Raw genomic sequence first — 17,898 nt, forward strand, 5'->3', positions numbered from 1 at the left:
TATCACTTTAACCATTGTTCACCCATTCTTAGAGACTATCTTCTTTATTTTCAGTGAAATACTCTTCAAAATTGGAAATACAACTGCTACTGAGAATGATTTTGGGTGTCTTTGTCCACCAAGGATTGTATCCAATGTGGTAACAATTTCAAATTATCTTGCTCAAGGCTATGAATCACTTTATTAATTTATTTCTATTTCAAAATTAGATTATCATGTTCAAGGCTTTAAAAATGACATGGACACAAGATCATACAACACCACAAACTACATGGACTCTTTCAACCACATTTGCAGTGAGTTTCTGAAATACAGTGGCAGATCCAGGACCCCGGGGTTAGGGGGTTCAAATTTTTCAAATGAGCACATTGATAAAAACATAATTAAAAACAATTGTAATATGTTTATACATCAGAAATGATAGAAATCATATTATTCTCTACGCGATTTCATATTCTGAAATCGTTGAACAATAAGCTCAAAGTCAATGTTATTGAATACATCACTCTCAATGTAAGTAACTAAACAATCATTCATCCATGTATCTCCAATTCGGTTACGCAGCCTATTCATCACAATATTCATAGCAGAGAAAGCTCATTCTACAGTTGATGTTGAAACAGACAAAATCAGTGCCAATTTCAAAAGAAGATAAACTTGTAGATACACGACATGTCTTCCTTTTTCAACCAACTTCTTCGAAAGTTGTTGGAGTCCTTCCAAAAAGGCAAATTCATCACTCGTATGCATATCTACGATGTAACAATCTAGTGCATTATCAAACATCACTAAATTAAATGGAGTGAACTCATTTGGATAAAAACTTGCAAATTCCAACACATTTGCCTTATCAAAAGCAAAGAACAAATTAGATGGATCCAAAGAAGCCAAACAAAGGAACAATTGAGTATTAATCTCACTAAAACAGTTATTGGGTTCTTGAAGTTGCATGTCTATCACGGTATAAAATAACTCAACACGATAATGATGCTCTGTTGTACTGCTACGAGTATGACGTCGTGACTGCCCACTAACAAACACACTTTCGATAGGAGGAACACTAATAGATTGCTTATTGCAAAATAAAATGACTTCCTTCAATAAAGGCTCTCATCCATCATTCCTAAGTGTTGCAAACCTGGTCTTTGTGATGTTAACCAAGTTCATAGCATTCATAATGTCTTGATCTTTCCTTTGCAATGATTGTGACAATTCACGTGAAATACCCAATACACGTCTCATCAAATCCAAGAAGAATACAAAATCAAAACCTTACAACATAATTAGAAGGCTAGATGCTTCACCTTTTACCTGTCGGGGGTATCTGTCTTCTTTCATAATGTCAAGAACATCAATAATAGAAAAATACATCAATATTATCCTAACCAAAGTGACATAATGAGAACTCCAACGAGTATCAGCAGAGCGTGCCAGATTAGTTTCTTGATTAAGACCTTGCCCACTAGAAATTTCTCCTTTGCTTAATTCCTCTCTAATATGTTCCCATTGTTTTTCATGAAGCATGTCAAATCGCTTGCAAGATCCCCCAACAACATTCATTAACTTGGAGACAAAGTTAAAAAAAAAGGAAACTACACCATGTTCTTGAGCAATAGCAACTAAAGTAAGTTGTAATTGATGAGCAAAACAATTGACATAATATGCACATGGATTCTCCTTTAAAATTAAACTTTTCATACCAAAATTCTCCACTCATGCTGCTAGCACCATCATAACCTTGTCCACGGATACTTGATATACTAAGCCCATGTTTACAAAGTAGTTCATCAATTTCCGATTTCAATGATGAAGCAGTGGTATCCTTAACATGAACAATGCCTAAAAAACGCTCAACAATACTTCTAGTTTTATTAGCATAACGTAGAGCAATTGCCATTTGCTCTTTAGTTGATATGTCACGAGCTTCATGATAAGTGTCAATTTTACCTAGTTTTCCATTGTTATTAAGACACTTATCTATGTGATTTATGGAAAATTTATTCAAAGTACTCTCCTTTGCTAAGAATTTACAGATTAATGAATTCTAACTAGAAAGTGTTTAAAATTTAATTCCAATCTCAACTTTTGTTGTAGGAATGATGATTTAAGGAACAAATGCAAGAGACCAAGGATTTTGAAGATTTTGTGTCAAAAGAGCTGAGCTGATTTTGAAGGTGCTCAGCTGATTTTTAGTGGAATGGTTCTGTCCTAAAAGAGCTGAGATGATTTTGAAGGTGCTCAGCTGATTTGAGGCGGTTTGGAGACAAAACCCATCAATGAAGGTAAAGCAAATTCAGCTCAGCTCACGGGAAAAAGAGCTGACCGCCCTGTGTCACAAATTTCATATAAAAAGGCCAAAAATCCCATCAGAAAGGACCAACAGGGAGAACCAGAACTTGAAAAAGGAGAAAACCCACAAAGGAAGAAAGAAAGAAAAGGGAGATTGAGAACTTTCGCACCCTCCGTCGAGCTGGGGACACGCCGACGACGGCACGGATCATCTCCATCTTCTCTATTCTCTTGTAAGCTTTAAGCTTCCATGAAAATGGATAGCTAAACCTCTTTGTGTTGGGATTGGATGTAGTCTTTTATCTTGAATGTATCCAAATTGATTCTCATCTATAAATTTCTATTCCTATGTGTTGATTTCAATGATCTTGTCTTGTTCTTCATGCTAGTTTTAGACTGATCAACTAAAGCTTGATTTTGGATTTGATTGAATGGTGGGAACTATTCCTTTGATTCTGAAATAGATAAGATCATCTAGTGAGCTTCACTTTTAGGAATGAAATTGAAATCCATTAGTCAAGAAGCATCTAAGCTTAAAGCAACTTGTTTTCTAATTTACTCAAGGAATTGATTATTGGAAAGTGAGGTTATAATCCTTTTTATGAGGGAACTGTGAAAAGGATAAGAAATGATGTGATGGAGTCCAACATAGGAAGTGACTTATATGTGAAATCATAAGGATACTGAAAAGTTAATCGGCGAAATCCAATTCCAACTGTTTTCTCAACTTGTTCACAACTCATTTTATTACAGCTTTCTTTAGTTTTGCAACTTAGTTTAAAACAACCAACCAAAACACTCCTTGAATTCATTGCTTAAGTATTTTCACTAAAGAACGGCGTTGCATTTCCAATTCCCTGAGGACGATAAAAACTCTTTACTATACTACAATTGAATCTTGAAAGGGATTTGAAAGTAGCTGTGGTAAAAACCTTTCAACAAAATGGCGCCGTTGCCGGGGAGCTGCGTCAATACAAAAGCATTGCTTTAGTTTTCTTATCTTGAGCAATTGTGAATATAGTATATAGTTTTATTTTATCTTTTATTATCTTCTTGACTAACTTTCTTGGCTAGGTTGTATTTTCACTTTGTGTATGCGAGGTAAAACTCCAGCTGATCAACTATTGTTCGATCCCGAGATCGAAGCTACAGCTAGAAGGAACAATAGCAAGACAAAGAGGAGAAAACAATTAGCTAGGCAAAGAAAGGAACAAGAAGCATCATCTTCTTTAATCTCTTCAAGCAATCAAGAGCGAAACATCATGGCAGCTGCTGGAGGTCATGACAATGGAGATAATAATGCAGGTTTTGTGAACTTCACACCGAGGAACATGACAAGACTTGGAAGACCTGCAGGGAATGAGAGGCCTCCTGAGATGAAGTCCGGATTGGTACAACTGATGTATGCCAATCCATTTGCTGGTTTGGACCATGAGAATCCGCACACGCATTTGACAAAGTTCTATGAACTTTGTGGCACTGCTGGTCTTACACAAGCTGAGGAAGAAGCTGTGTTTCTGAGGCTTTTTCCCTTGACTCTACTTGGGAAAGCAAAGGAGTGGTTTTTAGATCAACCACAAAGTAGACTTACCGATTGGAATGAACTTGAACGGAAATTCTTGTAACACCCTCTAAACCCCGCATAATAATATATCATAAATCAGAGTAAAATGCATAACACAGAGGGTGTCACACTTATTCTCCAGAAACATAAATCAAAACACCTGTCATGCTCATAATAAATATATAAATTTTCTAACTTTAATGTCGCAACATCATATGCATAGCATAGCGGATTTATTTCAACTCCAAAATTTAACATAAAGAGAGTTCATAGGTAACTCTTAACATCAAGGTACAAAACTAAACGTTTCCCGGTGTTACATAACAGAGCATGACTCCCCTAACTAAACCGTAAATGAAAGACTAGCTCCTCCAACTAACCCTCGCGAGAAGCTCCACTATCTTCGGTACCTGAGCGATGTCGCAAAGAACATCATTCCAACAGAAGGGTGAGAACTCATATCATATGGATAAGCATAATAATAAATAATGTAAAAGCTTATCTATGCTCCACATAAATTACTCACATTCACTAACAAATAATAAATTATGTAATTTTAACATAATTAACCAAGTTCACAGTTATGGCAAATACTCCATAAATTATAGCTCAATTAGAACATATATAATAGTCTCTAATTACCACCACATCAAATCTCTCCAAAAATATCACCATAACACATATGACTCAAGTGAGACCCGTGCAAATGCCTTTGGTACCAAAGTTGTTATCCTTAGCGGTATCACCGCGTCCACTCCAGACAGATAACCACCAATAAAGCCCTCGCTCTAGGCTTCAAAACCACTCCAGTTTTGGGACAAGTCACTAGCCTCCACGAGAACTAGCAAACATTGCCTCTTGACAACTATGCAGTGTATTGTGCAAAACTCAACTAACATATGCATATTCAGACCATCTCCAAGTCCTAATTATTTTAGCATATTCATCACCAGTTGCACAAAACACATATTACATGTTATCAATTATACAACTTGCAATCACAACAACTTAGCATCTCAAACATAACATCAATTCAGAAATAACATCGTATAATGATTATTAAAAATAGATGTAAATTAAATATAATTCATATATAACAGGTTCTACAACTATTTCCTAAAGACTGGATTTCTCTCTAAATTTTCCCAAAAACTCGCGACATGCTCATGCTCGCCATCTCGCGACATCTCACTCACTGCACAACTCGCCATGTTGCGACATCTCACGACATCTCCCTACGCAACTCGCCATGTCGCTGAATAACTCGCCATGTCGCGACATCTCACGACATCTCCCTACGTAACTCGCCATGTCGCGACATCTTGCGACATCTTCCTGCGCAACTCGCCATGTGCGCGCACCACACATCTAATGAACTATTAAACAGATGTAAATTATCAAATATACTCATAAAAATATAATATTTTTATCATGGTTTCGTATACACGTTTTGTAAACCTCTATAAATTTTCAAGTCACAATTCGAAGTACAAAAATCAGGAAAAATCGTACACTAACCGCAGTTTGTAAGAAACTGGACAGCTTAACCTATACTCACTAAAATACACATAACTCGAGCTACAGACGTCGGAATGATGTGAAACCAGTGGCAAAAGTTTCGTAACAGAAAAACCTACAACTTTTATGAAGACTAATTCTTCAAATTCGGCCATTAACATAGCACGAAAAAGGGTACAAGAGAACGTAAATTTCTGCGCATCATGCAAGCCTATCATCTACCCCCAAAATCATCTAAAAACCAAACCCTAACTATTTCAATTTGGGAATTTTTGCAACCTAGGGTTCCTAAATCATGCTTTCTATCATTATCCACTATCATCCAATCCATAAAACATGAATTCAAACCCTTACCTCTTGTAGATCAGTTCTAAGTTTTCTCCTCTTTTCTCCTCTCCTTCTCTGCTTTCACGTGTTTCTTGTTCTGCTTCTCTTCTAATCCTTATTTTTTTTCTTTTCTTTCTTTCTATTTCACTCCTAACCCTTAAATAGCCATACAATGGGCCCCACTCTCAATTACTCACACTAAACCCTAAAACCTTATTTATCTATATCACATAATCACTTAATTATCTAACAAAATCACTTAATTACCATATACCATAATACTAATTAAAATAAAATAATAAATAACCTAATAACATAAAATGGGGTGTTACAATTCTTGGCAAGGTATTTCTCTGATTCTAAATTTATGGAATGTAAAACTGCGATTTCTGCTTTCTCTCAGCTTGCAGGTGAAAGCTTATGTGAATCTTGGGAGAGATTTAAATCTTTGTTGAGGAAATGCCCGAACCATGAATTTGATGCAAGGTCCCAAATCCATATCTTTCGAAAGGGCTTACAGCAACCAACTAGGCAGATTCTGGACGCAACGTCCGGTGGTTCTTTAATGGCTAAGTCACCCACTGAAGCCATTCAAATCATTGAAGCGATGGCCTTAAATGATCAACAAGATCAACACAACCGAGGTCCACCCAGAAGAGGAGGAATGATTGAGCTTGGAGCAACAGATGTTGTGTTAGCTCAAAACAAGCAGCTCCAACAACAACTGGACGAAGTAAAGAAAACACTGACAAATCTGCCCAAACAGCTTAAGGAGATGCAAGAATCATCTTCCAGAAGACAGGTAAATAGGTGTGATGTTTGTATAGGTGACCACCCTACTAGTGGTTGTGACCAGAATCAAGAAGAAGTGAATTACTTGGGTAATCAGCAAAGACAAGGCCAATATCAAAATGCTTATCCAAGGGGAGGAAATCAATATAACAACAGCAGCCAACCCTGGAGACAAGATGCAGGGCCTTCTAGCAGCAGAGCACCACCATCCTACCAAAATCAACAACACTTTCAGCCGCTCCAAGATCGGACTTCCAAATTGGAGGATACACTAACTCAATTTATGCAGGTTTCTATGTCCAATCAGAAAAATACTGATGCATCCATTAAAAATTTGGAAGTACAGGTTGGACAAATAGCTAAACAGTTGACTCAGATGACTACTGAACAAAAAGGGAAGTTTCACGCCAGCACTGAAGACAATCCTAAGGAGCACTGCAAGGCGATCTTCACAAGGAGTGGAAAAGAGGTTGGTAGAGGAGTTGGTGAGAAAGTGAGTGAGAAAGAGGATAGTGATGAAGAAAAAGAGCAAAAACATGATAGTGAAGATATTGAGAGAGAGGTGCTAAAAAATAAGAGTGACAGTGTAAATAGGCAAGAAAAGAGTGATAAAGAGAAAACCAAAGAAAAAGGTAAGGTACAGGTAGGTGAGAGTGGAGAGGAAAGCAAACTTGGAGGGAAAGAGAATGAACTGAAAAACAAAGAGAAAGTAACCCTAAAACCTCCCCTAGAGAAGAGACTTCCATACCTACATGCTCCTACCAAAGCAGATAAAGAAAGGCAATTCACTCGTTTCATGGATATCTTCAAGAGGCTCCAGATCAACATCCCATTTGCAGAAGCTTTGGAGCAAATGCCGACTTACGCAAAATTCATGAAAGAGTTGCTGACAAAGAAAAGAAAGTTTCAAGATGAAGAAGTGGTGCATTTGGGTGCTCATTGCAGTTCATTCATTCAACATTTCATCCCTGAGAAGTTGGATGATCCTGGCAATGTCACGATTCAAGTCACCATTGGCACACTAGCAGTGGGAAAAGCTCTAATCGATTTGGGGGCGAGTATCAGCCTTATGCCACTTTCAATTATGAAAAGAGCAGGTGGTATGGAGCTTAGGCCAACCAGAATGTCTTTACAACTTGCAGATAGATCAATCAAATATCCAGTTGGCATAGCAGAGGATGTACTGGTAAGAGTTGATAAATTTTTAATTCCCGCTGACTTTGCTGTTATTGATATTCCAGAGGATGAAGAAGTTCCAATCATTTTGGGAAGACCTTTTATGAGGACAGCAAGAATGGCTATTGACATGGACATTGGAAAGCTGAAAGTGAGAGTCCAAGATGATGAAGTTCAATTTGATCTCTATGAGGCTATCCAACATCCAAAGGACAAAGGACAATGTTTCAAAATTGATATAATTGATGAAGTTTGCAGAGAAGCAGATAAGAAACCTTATGTGTTTGATCCTTTGGAGGTGGCCCTCATCAACATGTGTTGTTGCTCACAGTTCAATGATTTGGAGGAAAAAGAAATTGAGAAGTGTTTGGAGGAACTTAATCTTTTGAAGGAAATACCCCCTGAACAAGTAGTAGTGGAGAATATCAAGAAGGAGGAACCAGTGGAAGCTGATATAAAGAAGGCTGATCAGAAACTGGAGCTAAAACTCTTACCCTCTCATTTAAAATATGTGTTTTTGCAGGGTGAAACAGGTAAACCAGTGATCATTAGCAGTTCTCTATCAAGCTGATTGATGTTCTTAAGGAAAATCAGGAAGCTATAGGCTGGACTTTATCTGATCTCAAAGGCATTAGTCCTTCTTACTGCATGCACAAAATTATGATGGAGGATGATTTCAAGCCGATAGCACAACCTCAAAGAAGATTGAATTCGACTATGAAAGAAGTAGTCAGAAAGGAAGTGGTGAAACTACTTGAAGCAGGTATGATTTATCCTATCTCTGACAGTTCTTGGGTGAGTCCTGTGCGGGTAGTTCCAAAGAAAGGTGGAATGACTGTGATCACCAATGACAAGAATGAGTTGATTCCGACCAGAACAGTTACAGGTTGGAGAATGTGTATTGATTACAGGAAACTAAACAAGGCCACTAGAAAGGACCATTTCCCATTGCCATTCATGGATCAGATGTTGGAGAGGTTATCTGGACAAGCATTCTATTGTTTTCTGGATGGATACTCAGGCTACAATCAGATTACAGTCAATCCAGACGATCAGGAGAAAACGGCCTTTACATGTCCCTTTGGTGTTTTTGCTTATAGGAAAATGTCATTTGGATTATGTAATGCTCCAGCAACATTTCAGAGATGCATGCTAGCTATCTTCTCAGATTTGGTAGAAAAGATCATTGAAGTTTTATGGATGACTTCTCTGTATTTGGTGCTTCATTTGATCTGTGTTTGGAAAACTTGGATACCGTACTGAAGCGATGTGTGGAAACCAATTGGGTACTTAATTGGGAGAAATGTCACTTCATGGTGACTGAAGGAATTGTCCTTGGGCATAAAATCTCATCAAGAGGAATTGAAGTGGACAAAGCAAAGGTGGAAGTTATTGAGAAGCTACCAGCACCAACAAATATCAAAGCCATCAGGAGCTTTCTTGGACATGCTGGATTTTACAGACGCTTCATCAAAGATTTCTCCAAGATTGCCAAACCATTGAGCAATCTCTTAAATAAGGATTCTTCTTTTCTCTTTAATAGTGCATGTTTAAAAGCTTTTGAACAATTAAAACAAAGTTTGATTTCTGCTCCTATTATTATTGCTCCTGACTGGAAACTCAACTTTGAACTTATGTGTGATGCTAGCGATTATGCAGTTGGTGCAGTTTTAGGACAAAGAAAAGAGAAAATCTTCCATGCAATTCACTATGCTAGTAAAGTTTTAAATGAAGCTCAAATAAATTATGCCACAACTGAAAAAGAATTGTTGGCAATAGTGTTTGCATTGGAAAAATTCAGAAGTTACTTGATAGACTCAAAAGTTGTCATATATACTGATCATGCAGCTATCAAGTATCTCTTAACAAAACCTGATTCTAAACCAAGATTGATAAGATGGATTCTGTTGTTGCAGGAATTTGATTTAGAAATCAAAGACAAGAGCGGAAAGGAAAATCTGGTGGCTGACCATTTGTCAAGGCTGGTGAATGATGAGGTGACCACAAAGGAAAATGATATAACAGATGCATTCCCTGATGAGAAGCTTTTTCTAGTTCAGGAAAGGCCATGGTTTGCTGATATTGCCAACTTCAAAGCTGGAGGCAACATCCCTGATGAATTTAACTATCATCAGAAAAAGAAGTTTCTCAGTGATGCTACTCAGTTCGTGTGGGATGATCCTTATCTATTCAAAGCAGGAGCTGATGGGATACTCAAAAGATGTGTGGCCTCAAATGAGGCTAAGGAAATTTTGTGGCATTGCCACAATTCTGCTTATGGAGGGCACTACAATGGACAGAGGACAGCTGTGAAAGTCCTCCAATCTGGTTTCTATTGGCCTACACTCTTCAAGGATGCTCATTTTCATGTACAAAGGTGTGATGAATGTCAGAGAGCAGGTTCCATTACTAAAGCCAATGAAATGCCCTTGCAAAGTATCTTAGAAGTTGAGGTTTTCGATTGTTGGGGTATGGATTTCATGGGACCGTTCCCGTCCTCATTCTCTAATGAGTATATCTTGGTAGCTGTTGAATATGTTTCTAGATGGGTGGAAGCAGTGGCAACACCAAAAGCTGATGGCAAAACTATAATTAAATTCTTAAGGAAGAACATTTTCAACCGTTTCGGAGCACCAAGGGTGATTATTAGTGATGGAGGATCTCACTTTGTTAACTCTCAACTGGCCAAAGCATTAGAGCATTATGGAGTCAAGCACAAGGTAGCATCACCTTACCATCCACAGACCAATGGACAAGCAGAGGTGTCTAACAGAGAAATTAAGAAGATCCTGGAGAAAACTGTGTCAAGTTCCAGGAAGGATTGGTCTCAGAAGCTTGATGATGCTTTATGGGCGTACAGGACTGCATACAAGTCTCCGATAGGCTTAAGCCCTTTTCAATTGGTCTATGGCAAAGCTTGTCATTTACCGGTTGAATTGGAGCACAAAGCCTATTGGGCTCTTAAATTTCTTAACTTTGATTTGAGTCTTGCAGGTGAGCATAGGAAGAATCAACTGAATCAATTGGAAGAAATGAGGCTTCAGTCCTATGAATCTTTAAAATTGTATAAGGAAAAGGTGAAAAAGTATCATGATAGAAAAATCATCAAGAAGACATTCAGACCAGGTCAACATGTACTTCTGTTCAATTCCAGGTTGAAGTTATTTCCCGGGAAGCTGAAAACAAATGGTCAGGTCTGTTTGTGGTTAAAGATGTCAAACCTTATGGAGCAGTTGAATTGGAAGATCCTGAGTCCACAAGGACTTGGGTGGTCAATGGTCAGAGACTGAAACTATACTTGGGTGGTGAAGTGGATAGGCTCACCACTGTGCTATCTGTCAAGGAAATCTGAGAATATACATGCGTCAAGCTAGTGACGTTAAAGAAGCGCTTCCTGGGAGGCAACCCAGCGTTCGGTTAGATTTTACAGTTTTTAAGTACTTTTAGTAAGTAATATGGTGAGTTTGTGAAGTTTCAATCAAATGTGTGCTTTCATGTGCTTCACAGTTTTTGATTACCATATTGAGCATGTTTAAGGGCCTATGAGTCAATGATTTGATGAAAATGCAAAAATAAGGCTGTGACTTGTGTTTTGTGACAGAACTTAACAGAGATTTGGATTCTATAGCATTTCTGTAAAAGCTCTAAATTTTAATGTTGTAATAGTTCCAAATGGTGCTTTCATATGTGTATGAATACTTGGTTTGCATGAAATTAGTGTTTAGCCAATTTGGGGGAAGTCAGTTGTGAGTTCCTAGTAAAAAAAAAAAAACAGTCCTCCTTAACCATTTTCTGCATTCATAATGATAAAAATGAATCTCGAGCCTTTGAACAAGCTCAATTGTGTGTTTTGATGTTATTTAGTAAGTGTAAGATAGTTACATACTCATTGGGTGAGTTTTGAAGTCATTTGGTGCTTCCGGTTCATGATTTAGCATTTTTTTTTAGGACTTGAGGAATGATTTTGAGAAGTTGTGGTTAACTATGAGTTTTATGGCTTTCAACAAGCTTTAAATGTTGTTTTGAAATGTTCTTGACCTGAGAAGAGATTGGGATTTGAAGGATTTGGAACTTTGGTTGTGTTACTGGTAAAAAGTGGTCTTAAATGAAACCTAAGTTGACTTTTGTGCTAAACGTGTTTAATTTGTCAATTTTAAGCTTGGCACAAGTTTCTTAGAACATTTACATATGTTTGGAATGATTGACATGTGATGGAAGTAGCAGTATCAAAAAATTGGCTTGTTAAGTTGTGAATAGTGCATAAAACTTGTTTGTTTTTGGAAACTGTAGCTTGTGATATTTGATAAATGAAGCTTGGATGTCAAATTTTAAAGCTGAGTCATGCTTCAAATGATATTTGAATGTCAATGGATCAATTGGTATAGTTTGGAACTCTAGAACTCATAATTTGGCCTACTCACGTGTGATTTTTGAAAGTTTTTTCTTATGAAAAAGCCAATTAGATGATTGAATCTTAATCTTTTTTATTGATGATTGGGTTTGAAATTAAGAAGAACAAGTGTACATTGTCTTTTGTGAAGGGATAAAGAGAAGGTGAGAACGTGAGGAGGTGAGGAACTTTTGAAAAAAAAAATACAAAAATAAGAAAATTGAGTTTGCTATTAAAATTCTGCAGGTGAATAACCTGTTAGATTTACGCTAAGCGCATATAACTGGGCGCTGAGCGTTTTTCGTTTTTTTTTTTTTAAAAGGAAAGGAAAAAAACCAAAAAAACTCCTCAGCTTAAACACCACCTCTTCACTTCTTTCTTTCTTCACTTTCTTTTTCTTTCTTCTTCTCCCTTAAAACTCACGCACATATATCTCTCACACACTCCCCTTGCTCCATCACGCTCCAAGTCACGTCTCTCTTCTCAATCACGTTTCTTCTTCTTCTTCACCATGTAAGTGAATGTTTCTCCTCTTTCTTCTCTTCTTCATGGAACTCGAACCCTAGGATAGAAAATTTGGGGATTTTCAAAAATTCTTGTTCTTGGGTTATTAGGATTGGGTTTTCATGCTTGATTTGATGAAACTTGAGTGTAATGATGTGATTGGTAATTATGTGGATATGATTTATGGTCATGACTAGAGCATGTAAATTTCCAAGTGAAGAACAGTATAAGTTGTTGTGCTTGCAAGGTGTTCGATGAAATGTTTTGAATATTGTTGGAACCCATGCTTGATTATTCTTGTCTGATCTTATCAATGAATGTCAAGGGAGGTATACATACTATTTCGGTTCCTTGTCATGTGTGTAGGATGTGTAAATTCATTGGGTTTAAAGAGAAAAATTTGTTTCGTTCAAACTGTTTTGCAAAGCAAATACTCAATGAAATTGGATAAATTACTTGTTGTACATGTTTGATGAACTCTTCAACTAATTTCTCTGGCTCTTGAGTACTGGAACTTATGTTTGATCAGCAGGTCTAAAAAAAATACACGTGGTGTAAAGCGTAACAAAGCATCATCTTCAAGAGTAAATGAGGATCCAGGTTCAGATTTGGAAGTGGAGATGGAACGACAAAGCCGACGTAGTGCACGAGCTAGGAGTGACACACAATTTGACACTAGCAAATTCAAATCTTCTGTGACAGCTATGCACTATGGCAGGTTACGCAGTCTTCGTTTCATTGAGGAAAGAAGGGTAGAACTTGGATCGAATGAGTTCCCAGATTTTCAAAAGGAGCTAGAAGAGAGAGGGTGGATGAAGTTGGCTAAACCACCTCGATACTTCAATCATGAGGTAGTTCGACAATTTTATGCCAATTCCCTTTTTTCTGAAGAGGCTAAAGAGCAAAGGAAGTCTTGGGTGAATGGAATCCAGGTGAATTATGATAAGGATACAATCAATAATTGTCTAGGAAATCCATGGGACCCACACACCGATGATGAAGACGATTTGTGTGACTACCAAACACAGGAACTTAAAGGCATGAATCATCTAAATGGATTTAGCAAAGATAAAGTGAGGAAGAAGCTCTGCATCGAAGGACTTGATACAACTAAAATGAAGGGTGGGATTTACAGAGCCTGCATGAAACAACTTCCTCTCATCTGGATGAATTTCTTGGTTACCAACATGTTGCCTTCTTCTCATGTATCAGATCTTCCATTAACCAAAGCATGTTTGGTCTATTCCATTCTTGAGCAAGATAGTGTGAACATAGCGGCTGTCATTTCTGATCACCTTGCTAAATGTATTGGAAACGGAGTGAAATCAATGATTTTTCCAGCTCTTATACATGAATTATGCAAGTTACACAATGTACCAATGAATGCTGACAATGAGCTACCACTTCAATACCCAATCACTGCAGCCTATATTCAACAGAATTGCAAAGAGAATGATTTGGATACAGCCAAAGCAGAATTTGCCAGAAAACTTCATGAAACACAACCTGAACAGCCAGAGCAAGTTCCACCCACTCATGAGCCACAATCATCCCAGATGGATCAGATTTTATCTCAGCTACAACACATGCAAGAGCAGTGGTCTGAGATACAATCACAACAAGCTGAGGATCGAGTACAGCGAGCTGAGGACAGACTCTTACTCCAGCAAGGGGTACACGTTTGTTAGAGGTGCAGGAAGAGCAGAAGATTCAGAATCAGCAGCAGATGACATACTTCCAAGCTACTACTGAGCTATACAGGACTGCAAGGAGTGCCTCCCGCTCCACCCCAGACCAGCCTTGTGTTTGGCCATCCTATGAGGAGTATTTCTCACATTTATGCTGGCCTGAGGACAGGCCCTACTTCACAGAGGGGAGGGGAGATATTATCCATCATGCTGGAGCTAGAGATTGATGCAGTTGACTGAAAGCTCACCATACTGAGTGATTTTTAATTTTCTGTCATTTAATTTCAGTACTTAGTTGGTTTTTAGTATTTTAGTAGTATGTTGGTACTTTCTATTACTTGTTTTGGTTTTGAGTATTTTATTTTGGAACTTTCCATGGATTTTGGATTTAGAGGTTACCTCTTGGTTTGCCTTGTTTTGGATTGAAGTTTGATCCATTTGCTTAAGCATGGCCGATGAAAAGTTATTGATTGCATGATTGTTGGGTTTTAAAATTGAAAGCATGATCCTTATAGACTTTTGTGGTTGCACTCATAGGTAATTTGGCATGAATAAATGCATTTTTCACATGAGTCCATAGGCATAACCTTGTAATGTCTTGATATCAAAGGGACTCCTGGCCCACAACCGGGTGAGGGAGTGTGACCAAACACTAGTGAGATGAGAGAAAGAGAGAACCATCATTGTTTTACAAAGTTGGACTTGCTTGAGTCTCTAGTTGTGGAAATTGCATGGGAATGAAAGAAAAATCAAGGCATTTTGTTCTTTAGTGTAAATAACCACTTAGCCAAATAAGCTTACCCTTGATTAGGAATTCCATTTGCACCCCTTTTGAGCTTAAATTGAAATTTTGTTGTTCTCTGTATATGATCCCAAAGCCAAAAAAAAAAGTCTCTTCCTTACTTTCATAGTTAAGAGAGCATAAATGATCGGATTGTATAATTGTGCAAGTTGGGGGGAGTGAGGATTTTGGTATTCTTTTTGTTCAATGAAAATGTCAACTTCTCAATCTAACTATGTGTAAATTCAATGGAAAAGAAAAAAACAAAAAAAAACAAAAAGAAAGATTGAGAAGTTGAAAAGGAATGAAAGGGTTGAGGTGTGCTACAAATTGTAAAGAAACGGTGACAAAACAGAGTGGAAAGTTATTGGTTGTAATATATGTCATTTTATGCTCTCTTGACTAGAAAGTGTTTGAATATCCCAAAAAACCAATGTCTTTTGAAACCAGACCTCATTACAACCCTACAAAGACCTTTGTGATTCTGGATTAACCATGCAATTTGACGATTACTGAGACAGGTAACAAGTTTGATTTTTGTGATTCATTGATAGATTTGAGTGAAACACTTGCCCTTTGTTGGTTCTTTAAAATTATATGCAAAGTGTACTGAAGTTCCCATTGGTTGAAAACACATTTGATAGTGTGATTTGCCTTGTAGACTCATGATGGATTGTGTAAATTTTCATTGTCATACTTATCTTTTGTGGGCATCACATTGTTTGATGGGAAGTGCAAAAGTTGGAAATCATGCAAGGTCTGAGGTTTTTGAATTTTAACGGTTCATAACCAATGCTTTTAGCAAATCTTTGTACATTTTCTTTTTTATTGGATTGATACCATTTGTTTGAGGGCAAACAAAGTTCTAAGTTGGGGGGAGTTGATAAGTGTCAATTTTACCTAGTTTTCCATTGTTATTAAGACACTTATCTATGTGATTTATGGAAAATTTATATCAAAGTACTCTCCTTTGCTAAGAATTTATAGATTAATGAATTCTAACTAGAAAGTGTTTAAAATTTAATTCCAATCTCAACTTTTGTTGTAGGAATGATGATTTAAGGAACAAATGCAAGAGACCAAGGATTTTGAAGATTTTGTGTCAAAAGAGCTGAGCTGATTTTGAAGGTGCTCAGCTGATTTTTAGTGGAATGGTTCTGTCCTAAAAGAGCTGAGCTGATTTTGAAGGTGCTCAGCTGATTTTTAGTGGAATGGTTCTGTCCTAAAAGAGCTGAGCTGATTTTGAAGGTGCTCAGCTGATTTGAGGCGGTTTGGAGACAAAACCCATCAGTGAAGGTAAAACAAATTCAACTCAGCTCACGGGAAAAAGAGCTGAGCGCCCTGTGTCACAAATTTCATATAAGAAGGCCAAAAATCCCATCAGAAAGGACCAACAGGGAGAACCAGAACTTGACAAAGGAGAAAACCCACAAAGGAAGAAAGAAAGAAAAGGGAGATTGAGAACTTTCGCACCCTCCGTCGAGCTGGGGACACGCCGACGACGGCACGGATCATCTCCATCTTCTCTATTCTCTTGTAAGCTTTAAGCTTCCATGAAAATGGATAGCTAAACCTCTTTGTGTTGGGATTGGATGCAGTCTTTTATCTTGAATGTATCCAACTTGATTCTCATCTATAAATTTCTATTCCTATGTGTTGATTTCAATGATCTTGTCTTGTTCTTCATGCTAGTTTTAGACTGATCAACTAAAGCTTGATTTTGGATTTGATTGAATGGTGGGAACTATTCCTTTGATTCTGAAATAGATAAGATCATCTAGTGAGCTTCACTTTTAGGAATGAAATTGAAATCCATTAGTCAAGAAGCATCTAAGCTTAAAGCAACTTGTTTTCTAATTTACTCAAGGAATTGATTATTGGAAAGTGAGGTGATAATCCTTTTTATGAGGGAACTTTGAAAAGGATAAGAAATGATGTGATGGAATCCAACATAGGAAGTGACTTATATGTGAAATCATAAGGATACTGAAAAGTTAATCGGCGAAATCCAATTCCAACTGTATTCTCAACTTGTTCACAACTCATTTTATTACAGCTTTCTTTTAGTTTTGCAACTTAGTTTAAAACAACCAACCAAAACACTCCTTGAATTCATTGCTTAAGTATTTTCACTAAAGAACGGCGTTGTATTTCCAATTCCCTGAGGACGATAAAAACCCTTTACTATACTACAATTGAATCTTGAAAGGGATTTGAAAGTAGTTGTGGTAAAAACCTTTCAACACTTCATCAACAAGAATAGCAAAAAATTCATTTCCAATATCAGCAATAATAACATTAGTAGTTTCTAATGCAGCAGCATGAGAGAAATTGAAAAGCATTTTCCATAAAATGTAAACCCGTTGAATTTTCTGATCATATTAAAGCTCGTCAAGAAGTACTAGGGACTACGATTATTGCAATATCATTTTGGATTGTTGAAGAAATTAATTGATAGTTTTCATGAGCATTATCCAAAACAACATTTTTTATCAAATCATTGTGCATGGCAAGAAATTTAAGTAGCTCAAGGACTACCTTGATTGGTAGAACCCTTTGACTCATCGTGACCACGAAAAGCTAAGCTTTGATTTAATAGCCAACAAACACAATCAATTGTTGCCTTTAGGCGTGTTCTGTGGATGTTATGTTGTGTGTTAGAATGCCTAGACATCACAATGGCAATATGTTGATCTTGTTTCATTAAGTCTTGACATTTCTTCAAAGCAATGTTATGAGCACTATTAGGACCTTCAACATGTAATGTGATCTTATCTTTTATGTTCCAATTATTGAATCCCTTGGTGACAAATGTCTCACCACCACCTTGCTTTCCTTGATCAGACATAAAGAGATAGCAACACAAACA

At 37.2% G+C, this 17,898-nt stretch overlaps 3 protein-coding genes and 1 non-coding gene across 5 annotated transcripts; 2 read left to right on the forward strand and 2 right to left on the reverse strand.

Annotated features, from left to right (window-relative positions):
- Positions 1-432: 432 nt before the first annotated feature.
- LOC130719606 (uncharacterized) lies at positions 433-1,897 on the reverse strand. Its single transcript, XM_057570224.1, has 4 exons — positions 1,738-1,897; positions 1,312-1,619; positions 668-846; positions 433-565 (listed from the first exon to the last, which is right to left on the reverse strand). The coding sequence occupies exons 1-4, from the start codon at positions 1,895-1,897 to the stop codon at positions 433-435; spliced, it is 780 nt and encodes a 259-aa protein (XP_057426207.1).
- A 4,168-nt stretch (positions 1,898-6,065) lies between these two features.
- LOC130719607 (uncharacterized) lies at positions 6,066-8,237 on the forward strand. Its single transcript, XM_057570225.1, has one exon. The coding sequence runs from the start codon at positions 6,066-6,068 to the stop codon at positions 8,235-8,237; it is 2,172 nt and encodes a 723-aa protein (XP_057426208.1).
- LOC130721727 (small nucleolar RNA R71) lies at positions 6,069-6,175 on the reverse strand. Its single transcript, XR_009013647.1, has one exon. It is a non-coding gene; the product is annotated as a small nucleolar RNA R71 (small nucleolar RNA).
- Positions 8,238-12,379: 4,142 nt separating the features above from the next.
- Positions 12,380-16,695, forward strand: LOC130721305 (uncharacterized). 2 transcript variants are annotated; one of them, XR_009013406.1, is made up of 3 exons: positions 12,380-12,569; positions 13,093-14,504; positions 16,078-16,695. XR_009013406.1 is itself a non-coding variant. In XM_057572070.1 (2 exons), coding segments are annotated over exons 1-2 (1,158 nt in total). In that variant the 5' UTR covers positions 12,380-12,567; the 3' UTR covers positions 14,249-16,695. The 2 variants fall into 2 exon arrangements, 1 of the variants encoding a protein (XP_057428053.1); XM_057572070.1 differs by having other exon boundaries at positions 13,093-16,695.
- Positions 16,696-17,898: the final 1,203 nt, after the last annotated feature.

Source organism: Lotus japonicus, chromosome 5 (genome assembly GCF_012489685.1).
Source record: "Lotus japonicus ecotype B-129 chromosome 5, LjGifu_v1.2".
Classification (NCBI taxonomy): domain Eukaryota; kingdom Viridiplantae; phylum Streptophyta; class Magnoliopsida; order Fabales; family Fabaceae; genus Lotus; species Lotus japonicus.

What these genes read in the sequence shown, in the direction of transcription:
- LOC130719606 (XM_057570224.1), bottom strand. Translation starts at nt 1,897, where the DNA reads ATGGCAATTGCTCTACGTTATGCTAATAAAACTAGAAGTATTGTTGAG. An exon ending in ATCAAGTATCCGTGGACAAG is followed by an intron (nt 1,620 to 1,737) that starts GTTATGATGGTG and finishes AACTTACTTTAG; the next exon opens with TTGCTATTGCTCAAGAACAT. An exon ending in AAGACAGATACCCCCGACAG is followed by an intron (nt 847 to 1,311) that starts GTAAAAGGTGAA and finishes GCTTTTGATAAG; the next exon opens with GCAAATGTGTTGGAATTTGC.
- LOC130719607 (XM_057570225.1), top strand. Translation starts at nt 6,066, where the DNA reads ATGGAATGTAAAACTGCGATTTCTGCTTTCTCTCAGCTTGCAGGTGAA.